Raw genomic sequence first — 14,948 nt, forward strand, 5'->3', positions numbered from 1 at the left:
AGCGCTGAGGTCCGCGGAAGCGCCTGCCCCTTCTGTCAGTCCAGCGACATGTTGGACCTGCAGGGCTTGCGGCTCAGGGAGGGGCGCGGTGAGGCCAGAGCAAGCCCGGGGAGGGGTGTCGTGGGGTCCTCCCACACCCAGGTGCAGGTCACAGAGGGGACCCCAGGCGAGGGGGTGTCCCGCCCCCTCAGCCAGAGCTCCCGGCCATCCTGACCGTGGCACGTGGCTCAGAGGCTAAGCTAGGAGGGGGCAGTCCCCAGAGAACGCACTTTCACTGTCGATCTTGAGGTCAAAGAAGACCAGGGGCCTGTCTTCTGCGTGGGGATCAGCGAGGTTCACGTCCGGGGCCCGCGGGGAGCTGAGGCCCTCCAGCTGGAGGTCACTGGACTCGCTGCTGCTGGTGTCCAGCTCTTGGCGGGGCTGCAACACAGAACAACCAACGGGTCAGGGGGCGTGCCTAGCGCACACAGCGCACGCATGTGCGTGTGGGGCGTCAGGAGCCGGCTGGCACAGCAGGGGCCTCTGTGTGCATGGGAAAGAGGGCACGTCCCTGGGTGCATGAGCCGGTGTGTTGCGTGTGAGGACTCGCGTGTAAGCCAGGCACGCACGCCTCAGAGTAGGGGTGAGGGGGAAGACGGTGCAGGTCGGCGCAGGTGTGGGTGTGCCTGTGCAATGAGGCGTGAACCTGTGTGGACACCCGCGGGCGGACGCGTGAGTGGACCTGCGTAGTGAGCAGGTGCAAGGGCGAGGCTTGGGGACTGCTATGCTGAGTGGGGACCGAGGGCAGCAGCCTCCCATGGAGCCCCAGCCAGCAGCTTTCCTGGTCCCCAAAGCCAGCTCAGGCCCAGTGCCCTGCGGAAGCAGAGGCTGGGGGAGGACTTCCCACACCCCCCATGCCACACCCAGGTGGGCACACAGGTCTCGGAGACGGTCGTATGGTCGCACCCTCACCAGTCCAGTGTGACATTTCTTTCCCACAAAACATCAGTGAAGTCATGACCGCCCCCAGTGAGCACAAAGTGGGGAGGGGGCCTCGCGGGAGCCGTTCACGGTCACGGACGGACGGATGGACAGACGCTTCAGGTCTCTGCAGAGCTGCCCCTGCCTCTATACACGTGGAGCTAGCGAGGAGTCTGCCCAGGCCTTGTGTGTCCTTGTGCTTGGCTGGGCCGTGCCGGCAGAGGCGGCCTGCATACGTCTCGCTCCCCAGGCCGGCGTGGCTGCCTCACCTTCCCGGCTTGTGTCCTACCCAGAAGGGGCCTTCTCCCAGGAGGCTCGGGCACCGTGGCTGGCTGGGGCGGCAGACTCCTCTGCTTCTATCCTGCGGCTCCCAATGCCTGTCCCAGTCGCCAGGCCCAGTGCTCTCGGCTCGGGCTGGGGTCCCTCCTGCCAACAGCCCCGGAGTGGCCTCCTCCGCCTGTCCATCCTTCCTTGTCTCCGTCCTCACGCTTGCGCCAAGCGGAGCCGCTCCTGCAGGCCTTGTCCCTTCGGGGGCCCTGTGCGGGTCTCACGCGCAGATCTGCCCCTGCCACGTGCTCTTCTCATCTTTGCGCCACGGCTCTTGATGGCAGCCACGAGAGCCTCATTTTCGGAGCCTGCGGTCGTCCCGCCTAGAAGTGACCTTGGTCCTGGAGCCGTGCCTCTGATGGGCCCCTTCTTGGGGCGGGGTGGGCGCCCCCTTTCCGTGGAGCTCACGCCGGAGGGGCTGGGGCCCTCCCTGCCCTGACTCCTCTCCCTTCAGACCCTCTCCGTGTGGGCCACCCCTTCTGTGAACACAGCCAGCGGCACCCTCACAGCACCCCGCCCCCATCCCCTACTCCCAGCAAGGCCCCAGGGGAGCCCTGGAGCAAGGACACAAGACTTCACCCAAGGGCCGGCACTGTGGCATAGCAGGTAAAACCGCTGCCTGCAGTGCCGGCATCCCAAATGGGTGCCGGTTCGAGACCTGGCTGCTCCACTTCTGATCCCGCTCTCTGCTGTGGCCTGGGAAAACAGTGGAAGATGGTCCAAGTCCTTGGGCCCCTGTACCCATGTGGGAGACCTGGAAGAAGCTCCTGGATCCTGGCTTCGGATCGGCGCAGCTCTGGCCATTGCAGCCAGTTTGGGGAGTGAACCAGTAGATGTAAGACCCCGTTCTGTCTCTCTCTCTCTCTCTCTGTGTGTGTGTGTGTGTGTGTGTGTGTCCTCTCTGTGTGTAACTCTTACTTTCAAATAAACAAATAAATCTTAAAAAAAAAAAAAAGACTTCACCCAAGGACAGTAGGCGCTTGGGCCATCTGGCACCTCCCGCTCTACAGATCAAGGTCACCGGGTGTGGGCGGGGCACAGAGCCCAGTGGGCATAAGGAGCTGAGGTTTGCCTGAAAGGGCAGCAGAGTGGGGGTGCAGAGGGGCCAGCCCAGTGTGGGCAGGGGAAGGCTCTGTAGGCTGTGCAGGGGGAGAGGCTGAGGGTTCAGAGAGAGAGGCCAGTGGGGTCATGAGCTGTAAGACGTGAGCAGGTGCAGGAATTTCTCCCACTCTATGGCCTGGGGATGCTGTGGGTAGGAAAAACAGCTCAGCCACGGCCCCCGGGTGCCTTCGAGTCAGCTGTGAGGGGACCTCCAAAACCTCGTGGGAAATGGAGTCCAGAGACACGAGTTCGGGGCCGACGCTGCTGGCCTCACGCCCAGTGTTTCAGCGCACGTTTCCCACGCGCTCCCTGCACTCCCCTCGTGCATCCATCACCCACCTCCCGCGGTCTCACAGCCTCGGCAGGCCGCCCATGCCCCCGTGCCGCTCCTGTCACCTTCCAGAAGCCAAGAAGGCTTGTCTGGGGAGTCCCCGTACCCCTCTCTCCTGGCATTGTGGCCCGGATGTACAAGTCAGCTCCAGTCCAGGCTGAGTCACCGACAAATGGCACAGGGACACCCCTGCACCCCCACTCTGGTTCGGTGGTCCAAACGCAAGGCACAGGCAACCTCAGAAACTCTCAGCCCAGCTCATGTAGTCTCTGCAGGTGGGAGCCACAGCTGCGGACTCCGACATCCCCTATGGGCACTGGTTCAAGTCCCGGCGGCTCCACTTCCTACCCAGCTCCTGATAATGCGCCTGGGAAAGCAGTGGACGACGGCCCGAGTGCTTGGGCCCCTGCACCCGTGTGGGAGGCCTGGAAGAAGCTCCTGGCTCCTGGTCTCAGCCTGGCCCAGCCCTGGCCATTGTGGCCACTTAGAGAGTAAACCAGTGGATGGAAGATCTGTCTGTCTCTCTGTAATGCTGCCTTTTAAGTAAGCAGCCGAATCTTTAAAAAAAATGTACGAGGGGGATCTCATTTTGTTTTTGTCTTTTAATGCTTTTTCTTAAAACACTGGGGCTGCTGTCATGGTTAATTTATCAAATATATACACCCAAAGACCACACAGACCAAAGCCATGGGCCCCACCCCGCCCCACCCCAGGCCCGCACTCTCTGGCTTGTTTAATTCTCCATCACCTGACATGTGTGTGTGCAGCTCCCTGGATACTGCCGGCCTGGGGCCCGCCTGGCGCTGCCCCGCGACTGCGGTCATCCCAGCCTCTCTCTCCACCCCTGCTTCCCAGCTCCCAAGATTCAGAGGGGGCTGGACCACGGGCGTCTCCGCTGGCTAAAACAGGGGGGCGCTCCACCTGGGGCTGGGCCTGGGCTTTATGCCGATGGCGACAGTTGGGGGAAGAGGAAGAGACGGCGGGTCTGGGGCCCCCAGGGGGGCTGCTGGGAGGCCACTGGCAGGGGGGATACATGGATAAAGAGCAGAGGGCCCAGGCCCAAAGCAGGAAGATCGGCAGCATTCGAGGGGGCAGAGAGACCGAGCGCGAGGAGGCGACCCGAGCTGAAGCGCTGGTCGGGACCCGGGGTGCCTGCCCGCGCTGCTGGCGTGCAGGGAACGTGCAGCCCAGCACACAGGAAGGACTCTGCGCGCGGGCTTCCTGCGGGATGAGGAGTGGGGCTGGACACAGGGCTGGGTCTTAGAAGCAGGCAGATGCCCCCTCTGCCCTCCCAAAAGCAGTGGGCAGGGAGGTCTGCAGTCAGGTGTCAGCCACTCCCAGGCCACCCGTGGCCCCAGCTGATGGCAAGGGTGGGACCAGGGCGGGGGAGTGAGCACAGCTCCACCTGCAGGTGGCAGCACAGAGCAGCCGGCCACGGATTCCCTGTGCCTCCCAGGGCCTCACCTGGAGACAGGTGGGCAGGGCCGGGGTGGTGCCCCTGGAGGGAGGCACAGGGGGAGGGCTGAGCTCGGGAGGGGCTGTGGTCAGTCTCAGGGCGTGGCTCTGAGGCGGGTACTTCCCGGCAAGGGTGAGGCGCAGGGCGTGGCCACAGGGCTGGCAGCGGGCCTGGTCGGGACGGAGGGTGTTGAGGTCACCCAGGAAGGCAGGACCTGGGTGGGAGAAGCAGTCCAGGAAGGAGCACGGGTGAGCCTGGGGCACACCCGAGAGCCAGCCCCTCAAAGCACCAGGGTGTGACCCAGCGGCAGCACAGCGGGTACAGAGGGCACCCCTGGCACGGGAGGAGGAGGGGACGCAGCGCCCCCAGAGAGAAGCAGGTGTCAGTGCAGGGAGGGCTCAGAATGAGGGTTCTCCAGGGTGACCATTCAACAAGTATTTATTGATGAGCTGTGGGCTGCCAGGTGGTGTGGGAGTCACGGGCCTTGTGCCAGGGCAGGGACGTGGGGCAGGGGGCAGCCAGGCTGCTGGTGGGGGCTCGGGCACAGTACTGTACCAAGGGCGGGGCGCTTGCTTCTTGGACCAAGAGGCCTAGGGAGCAGGGCCCTCAGTGTCCCCACCCAGCCCAGGGGTCCACGCGGCCATCAGTCCTTGACCAACAGGAGACAGGGACAGGAGCGTTTGACTGGAAGGTTCCAGCAGGGGGCAGCACTTGGGGCGCTCAGAGGCCCATTTGAGACGGGGACTAGGGCCCGGGCTGCTGGGGGGTTGTGGGGAGATGGGAACGCAACTGGGGAGACTTCCGGGGAGACCTGGACGTGGGTAACCCCCCAGAATGGGGGCTGGAATCAGGGGAATTCTGACAAGAGGCTGGGACGCTCCCCCATGGAGCAGGCTTCTCCCTGAGCAGCCAAGGGAAGTGGGCAGACCATTTCCTGAAGCCCTTGGCTGAGCGGGAGGAGCCCGGGGAGGGAGCGGCTGTGGGATCACCAGGCCTTGTGTACACAGGGGTGCGGACCGACAGCCCTTTCCAGGCCGACAGCAGGCTCCTGGGCTCAGGTGGGCAGGCGGGGGTCCCCGGCAGCGCCGGGGGTGGTGGCCTGATGAAGCGCCGTTCAAGTGGGTGGATACGACTGGGGGACACGTGGAGGCCAATGCCAGGGCCAAGGGGGAGGCGGAGGCGTGATAGGAAGCTGATCCCGCGGAGGCTGGCGGCGGGCGGGCGGGGAGGCTCAGCTTCCTGGAGGGCAGCGCTGCAAGGGGGAGCCCCCACCGGGGGATGGTGCGTGGCCAGGGCCGGCAGAGGGTGTGGCGTGGAGGTCCCCGGGGGCTCCAGGCCCTTTCCAACAAAGAACCCCAGCCTGAGGACTGGCCCAGGGCCACCCACGCCCCTCAGAGTCCCACTCTGTGCCGGACATGGTGGCAGCCCAGGCTCTGGCCTCACAGTCCCAGGGACAGCAGGGTCACCGGCTGCCGGCCACAGGCTCCTCTGCGATGGCTGGTCTGGGCCCTGGGCAGGGCTGCCGCGGGGGCCTCACATCCCTTCAGGGGCCCCCCCTGGCTGCCATTTACCAGGGAGGGGGGTCTTGTCCAGCCTGCCTCGTAGTGGATGTGAGACGCTGCACAAGGAGGTGGCACAGAGCGGGCACAGCCTCCCCAGCGAGGGCTTGCAAGGCGGCACCTGCCAGCAATTCGGGAGGAACAGAGGCTGCCGGGCAGCCCTGGGTGGTCGGAGAACTCCCCATGCACTAAGCGAGTCTGGGGGTCACCTGCCATGGCTGTGCCCCCTGGGACCGGGACCAGGGGAAGGCAGGAGCCCCAGGCCACTCACCGCGATCTCGGTGTCATCGGAGTCCTCTGAGCTGCTGATCACCACCACGCGCTCCTCTGAAGGGGGCAAGGAGCCGGCATTAGGTTCTGCCAGGGCTGGCGGCACCCTCCCGGGCCAGGCCAGGGGGGCGAGAGTGAGCCCCATGTGTGTGCGTGCCCGTGAAGACCACTGGGTCACATCTGCCTGTGCACACAGCGCCTCGTGTGGCTTCTCACTGAGCTTGGTCTACGGAGCCGTTGGCCCTGAGTTCACAACTGGCTCCCTGCGAGGGACGCCTGACCACGCCCCCAAGCCCACTCTGGAACCTTCTGCAATCCTAAAGAACTAAGCACCACAGGGGCCTGCAGTGCCAGCCTCCCACATGGGCGCCAGTTCAAGTCCTGGCTGCTCCCTTTCCAACCCAGCTCTCTGCTGTGGCCTGGAAAAGCAGTGGAGGATGGCCCAAGTCTTTGGGCCCCTGCACCCACATGGGAGACCCGGAAGAAGCTCCTGGCTCCTGGCTTCAGATCCTTGCGGCCATTTGGCGTGAACTAGCGGATGGAAGATCTCTCTCTCTCTCTCTCCCTCTCTCTCTCTTTGCTTCTCTCCCTGTAACTCTGCCTTTCAAATAAATACATAAATCTTAAAAAAGAATGAAGCAGTCAGTGCTCCGTCCCCACCCCCAGCCCTGTGTACTGGGTATGTAGAGTTAAAAGGAAGGCTGCCACGGGCTCGGGCCAGGGCGGAGAGCGGAGGACCCGGAACTGGTGGGCATGACCTCAACTCCTGCCCAGGGACTCCATCTCCCTGTATCCACTGGTGTCCATCAAAGACAGCTCAGACCAAGGAGATGCCCAGGTGGGCGGCTTTGCAGAAAACCGGGGGTGGGGAGGAGATAATGGGTAGGGACTTCATCGAAGTCCTCCCCGGGGGCAGGGGTCCAGGCACTGACCAATGTCTCCTGCGGGTCCCCGGGCCAAGCTGTGTGTTTCAGCTCCTCACCTCCCCGTACTGGAATCGCCACCAACTGTGCCAAGTGTGATGGCCTGGCCAGCTGTGGGCCCTCCCCGCACAGCTCTGTGTAGCTCAGAGCGGTCTGGTCCCATGAGGACCTCCCCCGCGCCCTCCCCCCCCACTCACCTGCCTCCTCCGGGTCATCGCCAGCCACGTGGTTGCTGTTGGCCGGGTCGACCTCTTCTCCGACGTTGGGGCTCCCGGGGCTGGGAGTCCCGTCCAGTTGGGGCGGTGACACTGCCTTGGAGGTGCTGGGTCTGGGCTGCTCCGGGGAGCTCTGGGCCGGCCTCTCCTTCTCCTCCGACTCCAGCTTGATCATCTTTTGCGGGCACTGGGTGTAACAGGACTTCCTCTTCCGGCCCACGAGGGTGCCGGAGTCCTCCTGCACAGGGGCCAGGGTCAGGGGCTGCAGTCACCTCTGCTTTTGCTGGTCCCCCGCCATCTCTTGCCCTCCCCCCGGCTCTCTAGACACGAGCTCTGGCTGCGGCCACCGCCAGCTGGTCTGTCATGGTCTGGGAGCAGCTCCCACTCAAAGGGTACAGGCCCAGGCAGGTGTGTAGCTGGCCAGGGCCTGGGTTTTGATCCCGCCCCCTGCCCCGCCTTGCTGCCTTGTCGGGGGGGGGGGCGCCCTGGGCCTTGGGGTGGGGGCGGGGCAGGGGAGGCCTCACCTCTGCACTGGAGGTGTCTCTGATGGAGAAGGCGTACAGGGGCACAGGGTGGGCCCCGGGCACCGACTGCACCACGGCCATGGGCGGCGCCTGCATCTTCTGTGCCTGCTCGGGCTGCAGAGTTGGGAGACGCCGAGTCAGAAATGAGCTGCCCTCGGCCCCAGCACAGGGCAGGCTCCCTGCGCCCTCCCCGAACTCACCGTGGCCACCCCTCCACCTTGGCCCTGACTTGGGCTTTTTGTGTCCTGGGACGGCTCTGGGCCCACCAGCGATGCTGCACTCACAGCTGAGTCCTGACCAGGAGGAAGCCCCCAGCGCCCCCCACCCCGGTCAGACCTGGCCCCCTGGGAATTTCACCCTGCCCCTGGCCAGCCGTTAGCCACTTGGAGCCTCAGTCGGCCTCTATAGAGGGGGAGTGGCTCAGGCACCTCACACGGTCAAGACGCCTGCGTCCCCCAACAGAGAGCCTGGATTCAGTTCCTGCCTCTGGCCCCCACCTCCAGCTTCCTGCCCACGGGCACCCTGGGAGGCAGCAGCCATGGCTCAAGTGCCTGGGCCCTGCCACTCACGCGGGGGACCTGCATGGAGTGCTCGGCTCCTGGCTTTGGCCTGGCCCAGCTGTTGCAAGCATTTGGGGAGAGAATTAGGAGATGGAAGATCTCTCTCTCCCTCTCTCATGAATAAATTAAAAAAATAATTATGCAAAGGCACATGCACACGGCCCGAATCCGTGCCGTCGACGCAGGCGGCGAGGAGTGGAGGCACACACGGTGTTCATTACTGCTCGGCCCGCGCACAGAGAGCAAGGCGCTGCAGACACAGAAGCAGGCAGGAAGCCGAGCTGCGTGAGGGGTGCGTGGGGCCTGGCCGCTTCTCGGGTGGGGGTTTCCCTGGGGGGGGGGTGGAAACATTCCAGAAGCACACAGATGGCATGGCTCTACAGGCTTGTGAGTGCACGCAGTGGTAAGTTCCAGGCTACATGGATTCCACCACCATTTTTTTTTTTCGAGATTTTATTTATGTATCTGAGAGGTAGAGTTACAGACAGAGGGAGAGACAGGGGCAGCCAGGACTAGAACCGGCGCCCACAGGGGATGCCGGCGCTGCAGGCACTGGCCCCACACCACACTTTTCAAATTATGGCGGAAAACGCAGGCAACCTGCTCTCATTATTGCCATCTGAGGCTCACGGAAAGGGGGCGCCGTGGAGGCGACACATGGGATGGGGCTGGGGGCCCCGGCCAGGTGAGGAGCCAGGGTCTCCTAACGGAAACTCCCGTCCCTGTCAGCTTTCCTGGGCCCCCGAGCCTGTCCGCCTGACCCCCGGCCTCTGCAGGAAACTGCTGAGCGTGGAGGGCTGGTACGTGGGGGTGCTCCCGGGCCAGTGCCCCCTGCCAGCTGCCTGGGGTGGTGGTCGCTAGCTCACGGCTGTTTTTTTTTTTTTTTAAGATATTTTTTGTTTCTTTGAAAGTCAAAGTTACTGGCAGCGGGCAGAGGTCTTCCATCTGCTGCTTCACTCCCCAGAAGTCGCCACAGCCAGCACCGGGCCAGGCCAAAGCCAGGAGTCAGGAGCCCCGTCAGGTCTCCCACATGGACTCAGGGGCACCAGGACTTGGGCCACCCTCCACTGCCTTCCCAGGCCACAGCAGAGAGCTGGATGGGAAGTGGAGCAGCCGGGACAGGAAACAGCGCCCATACGGGATGCCAGCGCCGCAGGTGGCGGCTTTACCGGCTGTGCCACAACACCAGCCACAACACCAGGCTGCTCTGAGCTTTAAACAGTCTGTCTTAATGTCTGTTTCTCTGTTCCACTTCTGTGCCGTCACAACAGGCAGAGGGAGGCAGAGGAAGGAGACCACGAGCCGCTGCTTGCCCCTGCTCTCCTGGTCGGGGGACTCTCGGGGTCCTCCCGGGGGTCTGTCTTCCACCTTGGGCCCACAGTCCCAACACAAGCAACCAAGCCAGCCCGTTCTAGCGGGTGGAGCCAGAACCCAACTTCCGCCTCCTAAGGCAGGCACGCAGCTCCTGCCGCCTGGGGCCGCCCGCCGGTGCCTGCCTTGCCCGCCCTTGCGCGCGCTCAGTCACCCGCAGCCACCTGCAGGCAAAGCAAGAGGCCTTGCAAAGACAGCCCCGCCTGCGGCTGCCAGCTCAGCCTGCATCAGCTCCCGCCAGAGGCCAGAGGCCATCTCAGCCCGCGCCTGCCCCCGAGACGGCCGCTCGCCCAGCAGCAGCAAGGGAGAAAGACAGCCGAGCAGGGGCACCCAGGCCCGCCCTTCCCGTTACTGCTCGATGGCGCTTCCTGGCAGATCTGTCCACCTGAGCCTGCAGGGGCAGGGAGCCGGCACGTGACGCACACCACGCACTGGCCAAGAGCGATCCCAACACTGCGGCCCCGACCGGACACAAGGCTGGAGGAGGGCCCAGGGCACTGCATGTGTGTATGGGACCATGAGAGTGGGTGCGGAAACAGGGAGGGAGAACCAGTCTCTGCTGTCTGCTTGCTCGCAGGGACCTGAGGAGCTGCCAGAGGGTACAGATAAAACGACTAAAGAGAGGAAGAGGGGCACGGGCACAAGTGGGGGCCGGGTGGGTGACACCCGGGGTCCACGGTCTCATTGCTGACCACGCGATCGTATCAAAAACAAAACAGGGAGCTGGCGTCACGGCACAGATGGCTGAACACCCGGCATCCCGTATGGGCGCTGGTTCAAGTCCCGGCTGCTCCACTTCCTGATGCAGCTCTCTGCTGTGGCCCGGGAAGGCAGTGGAGGATGGCCCAAGTGCTTGGGCCCTGCACCCCATGGGAGACCAGGAAGAAGCTCCTGGCATCAGCCTGGCCCAGCCCTGGCTGTTGTGGCCATTTGGGGAGTGAACCAGTGGATGGAAGATTTCTCTGTCTCTCCCTCTCTTTCTCTCTCTCTCTCTGTTGCTCTGCCTTTCAAATAAATAAATCTTTAAAATAAATACCTTAAAGAATAAATAAAATGCCCTCTTTCCCTACTTTTGAAATGGTGCACACAGGGCTGCAGGACCAAGGTGCTCAAGGGTTTGCCTTTTGCCCCATCCCCAAGTAACCAGGTGGGGCCAGGGTCCACCACAGCCCTCTCTGGGCCTTCCTTCAGCCTCTGTGAAGGGGGCAGTTAAGAGTCTACCCTCTCTGCTCGCTCTAAAACTTTCAGATGCCAGGCGCTTCCTCCTCCTCCAGGAAGCCTCTCCAGATTGCCTCAGCCGATAGCCCTGACCCTGCCTGCCGACCAGAAGACCTGCCCTCCTCGGAGGACTGGCCAGCCCCAGGCTGGCACGGCTAGCTCCGGTCCAGCCACCTGCTGTGCCTCCCTGCAGGCCTTCAGCAAACCTGAGTGCCAGGCTGGGAGGACCGAAGGCCATTTCCTGCACAGGGGACGAGTCCCAGGGCCGCTGGGGCCTTCCCATCAGGTAGGGGCGTTTGTGTGGGGGCAACTGAGATGTAGAGGCTTCCCGTGCCCGGAGGTGCAGGTGTGCAGGGCAGGGGGGTACCTCCAGACTCCGCAGAGGGAGGAGCAGGGGGCCGGCCAGCCCCCAGAGGCCCCGGAATCAGCCGGGAGACTCCAGCTGCTGGGACAGAGACAGGACACCTGCCCCACTCTGAATGTCCCCAAGAGCCACGTGTGGGGGAAGAGGAGGAGGAGGGTCTGAGTCTGCGTAGGGGACCCCAGGAGAAGGCTCCCATGTGGAGGTGGGGTGGGGGGGCACCTGCCCCCTGTGTCGGGGTGTGGCCCTGGCCACTTCCTGCTCCACCTGTTCTACACACACAGCTCTCAGTTCGTCGGGGTGCACCCCCGGCCACCAGGTGGGACCCACGGCAGCCCCGAGGGCCCCTGAGCAGCAGACCCCTGTGTAAGGGCTTCCCGGGAAGCACCACCCCTCCCACACACAGCCCCTCCCTCCGCAGACACGGGGCCAGCGGCCTCCCGCCCGCCAGACCGCGGGCCCCTCACCAGGTCCACGTGCGGCAGGTCGCCGGGGGTACTGGCAGACTGCGGGCTGGTTCTCCTGGACAGAATTGCGTCTGGGGACACAGAGAAGATCATGGGCAGGTGAGGGGCACCTCGGGCTGGGGCAGACAGAGGACGTGTCTGGTGCTCTTTCCAGACACTTATCCGTCTCCCCGGCACCTCCACGGAGGCAACCCTCCCGACCGCAGTGGGCACGAGCGCAGGCCCAGGGAGCCGGCGTCACAGTGCACCTGCCTGTGGCTTGGAACCCCAAGGGCACCCCTGCCCGTCTCCGGGCCGTCAGCAGGGCAGAGGGTGGGCGGCCCTGAAGCCGCTGGTACTCACGGCTCTGCACTGCCCAGCAGCCGGTGGACAAAACCCAACCACGATCCCTTGGGCTTCGAAGAGTGAAGCCTGCTCCCCGCCACCGCCCAGCCACAATGCCAGGCAGCTGTCCAAACCCTGTGGGGTCACTTCCTGGACATGGGGCTGTCCGCTCCTTGCCTGGGTGGTGGGGGCACAAGCCCATGTCCTCCCGTCGGCTCCGGCAGAAGAGAGCGAGCCCTCGTGCCCTGGCACCTGCCTGGGTGCCTCCAGAGCCCGCAGCCTCTCTTCTCTTCCCCTCCCCCAGCTGCTCGGGCTCACGTCCAGCTCAGGACTCAGTCAAAGAGCCCTGGGACCCCTCGTGCAGTCCCCCTGCCCCCCGCCTTCCTCCCCACGGGAGTCTCAGGCTCATGGAGCTGCTGCGGTGACAATTCCTCCCCAAAGCCACGGCACCCAGCCGCCCAGGGAGGTTCGCTCTGCTCCCTTCTGCCCTGACCCCAACCACAGGGGTCCTCTCTGCTCTTGCACACAGGGGGGCTGGCCCCTCAAGGGCTAACATGAGCCGTGCCCTGACCAAACCCCAGGGGGCTGCGGCGAGGGTGGCCCTGGTGCTCACCTGTGGCCTGGGTGACGCGCGCCACGAGGTCCTGCAGGCGCACCTTGAACTCGTCAAAGCCCTCAGCGCGCACGGCGGCCTGCGGGCCCTGGGGCTCCTCCTGGCGCAAGCGGCAGAGAGCCTCGTGCAGGAAGCCATGCATGTCCAGCACCTCCTGGTCCGACGCGTAGTGCTTCATCCTCCGCACGAGCGCGCCGCCCGTGCGCATGCGCTGCAGCACGGCTTCCAGGCGGCTCAGCCGGGCCGCCAGCTCCTCATAGTCGCGCTGGTAGCACGCGTGCACCTGCTGCAGCAGCTCGCGCTCCTGCGCCTGCACGTGTGCCACCACCTGGCGCACGCGCTCGCGGATCAGGTCCTCGGCGTCGGCGCGCGCGCGGCCCAGCTGCCCGATGGCCGCGCGCACCTGCGCGAGCGCAGCCCCGAAGGCGCCGCCGCGCTCCCGCAGCGCGCGCGCCGTGGCGTCCAGCTCGTCCTGGCGCTGCAGCACCTCGGCGCTCAGGTCGCACTTGAGGTCGCTGTGGCCGCTGTCCAGGAGCGCACACGAGCAGCACAGGGGCTTGTGGCAGCCCCGGCAGTAGATGCTGCGGGAGAACCGTCTGGGTTAGGGCTCGCCGGCTTCTTCCCAAACTGCCAGACCCCACTGGCGTTTGGCGCACCTGTTGGGACCCACCTCACCCCCTACATCCCATATCCGAGTGCCCGAGTCCCAGTCCCAACTCCGCTCCCATCCAGCTTCCTGCTGAGGCGCACCCTTGGAGGTCGCAGGGGCAGGCTCAGGTCATCGGGTCCCTGCCCCCCACGGGGGTATCCGGGCAGTTTGCAGCCCTGGCTGTTTAAGGGCTTTTGGAAGCAGACGGAAGATCCTCCCCCCGTCTGCCTGTCTCTCTGCCATTCAGATGAAAAAAAAAATCCCCTAGATAAAAGTGCCAGAGTTTGAGTCATAGTAGGTGTGCAGGTTCACGCTTTCCCGACGCAGCGTTCATGGCGCTGGTGCCAGGGCCCAGAGCAGCACACGAGAGTAAAGCTGCGGCGGCCTGTGCCTCCAGCTGCAGGACGCGGAGAATGCGTACAAAAGGAATTCGCGGAATTGATGTTTCCTTTATAAAATAAACTTATTTTTAAGGGTTTATTTATCTGAAAGGCAGAGCAGTAGAGGGAGAGAGAGAGGTCTTCCATCTGCTGGTTCACTTCCCAGATGGCCGCAATGCCCAGGGCTGGGCAGGCCGAAGCCGGGAGCCAGGAGCTTCCCCTGTGCTTCCCAGCCCCCCAGGGCCCCTCCCCCATCTTCACTCTCCCCCTACCCCCACTCCCCGCTGAAAAACCTCCAAAAATCATTTGTTCTCAAGAACAAAGTGTTTTCAAACTACCAGGGTCACTGACGTCTCAATAGGCGGGGAGTCTCCACGTGAACCAACACGCCAACCCCGCCCCCTGGTGAGGTGCAGGGACCCGGGGCAGCCTGACGCCCCCTGCCCCCCGCTGGTGAGGTGCAGGGACCCCAGGGGCAGCCTGACGCCCCCTGCCCCCCAGTGAGGTGCAGGGACCCCTGGGCAGCCTGATGCCCCCTGCCCCCCGGTGAGGTGCAGGGACCCCAGGGCAGCCTGACGCCCCCCACCCCCCGATGGTGAGGTGCAGGGACCCCGGGGCAGCCTGATGCCCCCTGCCCCCCACTGGTGAGGTACAGGGACCCCAGGGGCAGCCTGACGACCCCTGCCCCCCACTGGTGAGGTACAGGGACCCCAGGGCAGCCTGACGCCCCCCACCCCCCGATGGTGAGGTACAGGGACCCCAGGGGCAGCCTGACGACCCCTGCCCCCCACTGGTGAGGTACAGGGACCCCAGGGGCAGCCTGACGCCCCCCGCCCCCCACCCCCCGATGGTGAGGTACAGGGACCCCGGGGCAGCCTGACGCCCCCTGCCCCCTGCTGGTGAGGTGCAGGGACCCCAGGGGCAGCCTGACGCCCCCCGCCCCCCACCCCCCGCTGTTGAGGTGCAGGGACCCCAGGGGCAGCCTGACGCCCCCCGCCCCCCACCCCCCGATGGTGAGGTACAGGGACCCCAGGGGCAGCCTGACGCCCCCTGCCCCCCGCTGGTGAGGTGCAGGGACCCCGGGGCAGCCTGACGCCCCCTGCCCCCCAATGGTGAGGTACAGGGACCCCAGGGGCAGCCTGACGTCCCCCAGCCCCTCTCTGGTGAGGTGCAGGGATCCCAGGGGCAGCCTGACGCCCCCTGCCCCCCGCTGGTGAGGTGCAGGGACCCCGGGGCAGCCTGACGACCCCTGCCCCCCAATGGTGAGGTACAGGGACCCCAGGGGCAGCCTGACGCCCCCTGCCCCCCACTGGTGAGGTGCAGGGACCCCAGGGGCAGC

The 14,948-nt window shown here is 65.0% G+C and overlaps 1 protein-coding gene across 7 annotated transcripts in view; it reads right to left on the minus strand.

Annotated features, from left to right (window-relative positions):
• PML (PML nuclear body scaffold) overlaps positions 1 to 14,948 on the minus strand; it is a 35,196-nt gene that overhangs the window by 1,805 nt on the left and 18,443 nt on the right. For 4 of the 7 annotated variants that reach the window (XM_070053415.1, XM_070053419.1, XM_070053417.1 and 1 more), the window contains exons 3-8: positions 12,581 to 13,161; positions 11,644 to 11,714; positions 7,667 to 7,780; positions 7,125 to 7,380; positions 6,006 to 6,061; positions 270 to 420 (exon numbers count right to left, since the gene is read on the minus strand). In XM_070053415.1, coding sequence (XP_069909516.1) covers positions 270 to 420; positions 6,006 to 6,061; positions 7,125 to 7,380; positions 7,667 to 7,780; positions 11,644 to 11,714; positions 12,581 to 13,161 — 1,229 coding nt within the window. Of the gene's footprint in view, positions 1 to 269; positions 421 to 4,130; positions 4,390 to 4,595; positions 5,514 to 6,005; positions 6,062 to 7,124; positions 7,381 to 7,666; positions 7,781 to 11,643; positions 11,715 to 12,580; positions 13,162 to 14,948 lie in introns of those variants that run through there. The other 3 variants (XM_070053420.1, XM_070053421.1, XM_070053416.1) reach the window with 3 other exon arrangements.

Source organism: Oryctolagus cuniculus, chromosome 12, assembly GCF_964237555.1.
Source record: "Oryctolagus cuniculus chromosome 12, mOryCun1.1, whole genome shotgun sequence".
Classification (NCBI taxonomy): Eukaryota; Metazoa; Chordata; class Mammalia; order Lagomorpha; family Leporidae; genus Oryctolagus; species Oryctolagus cuniculus.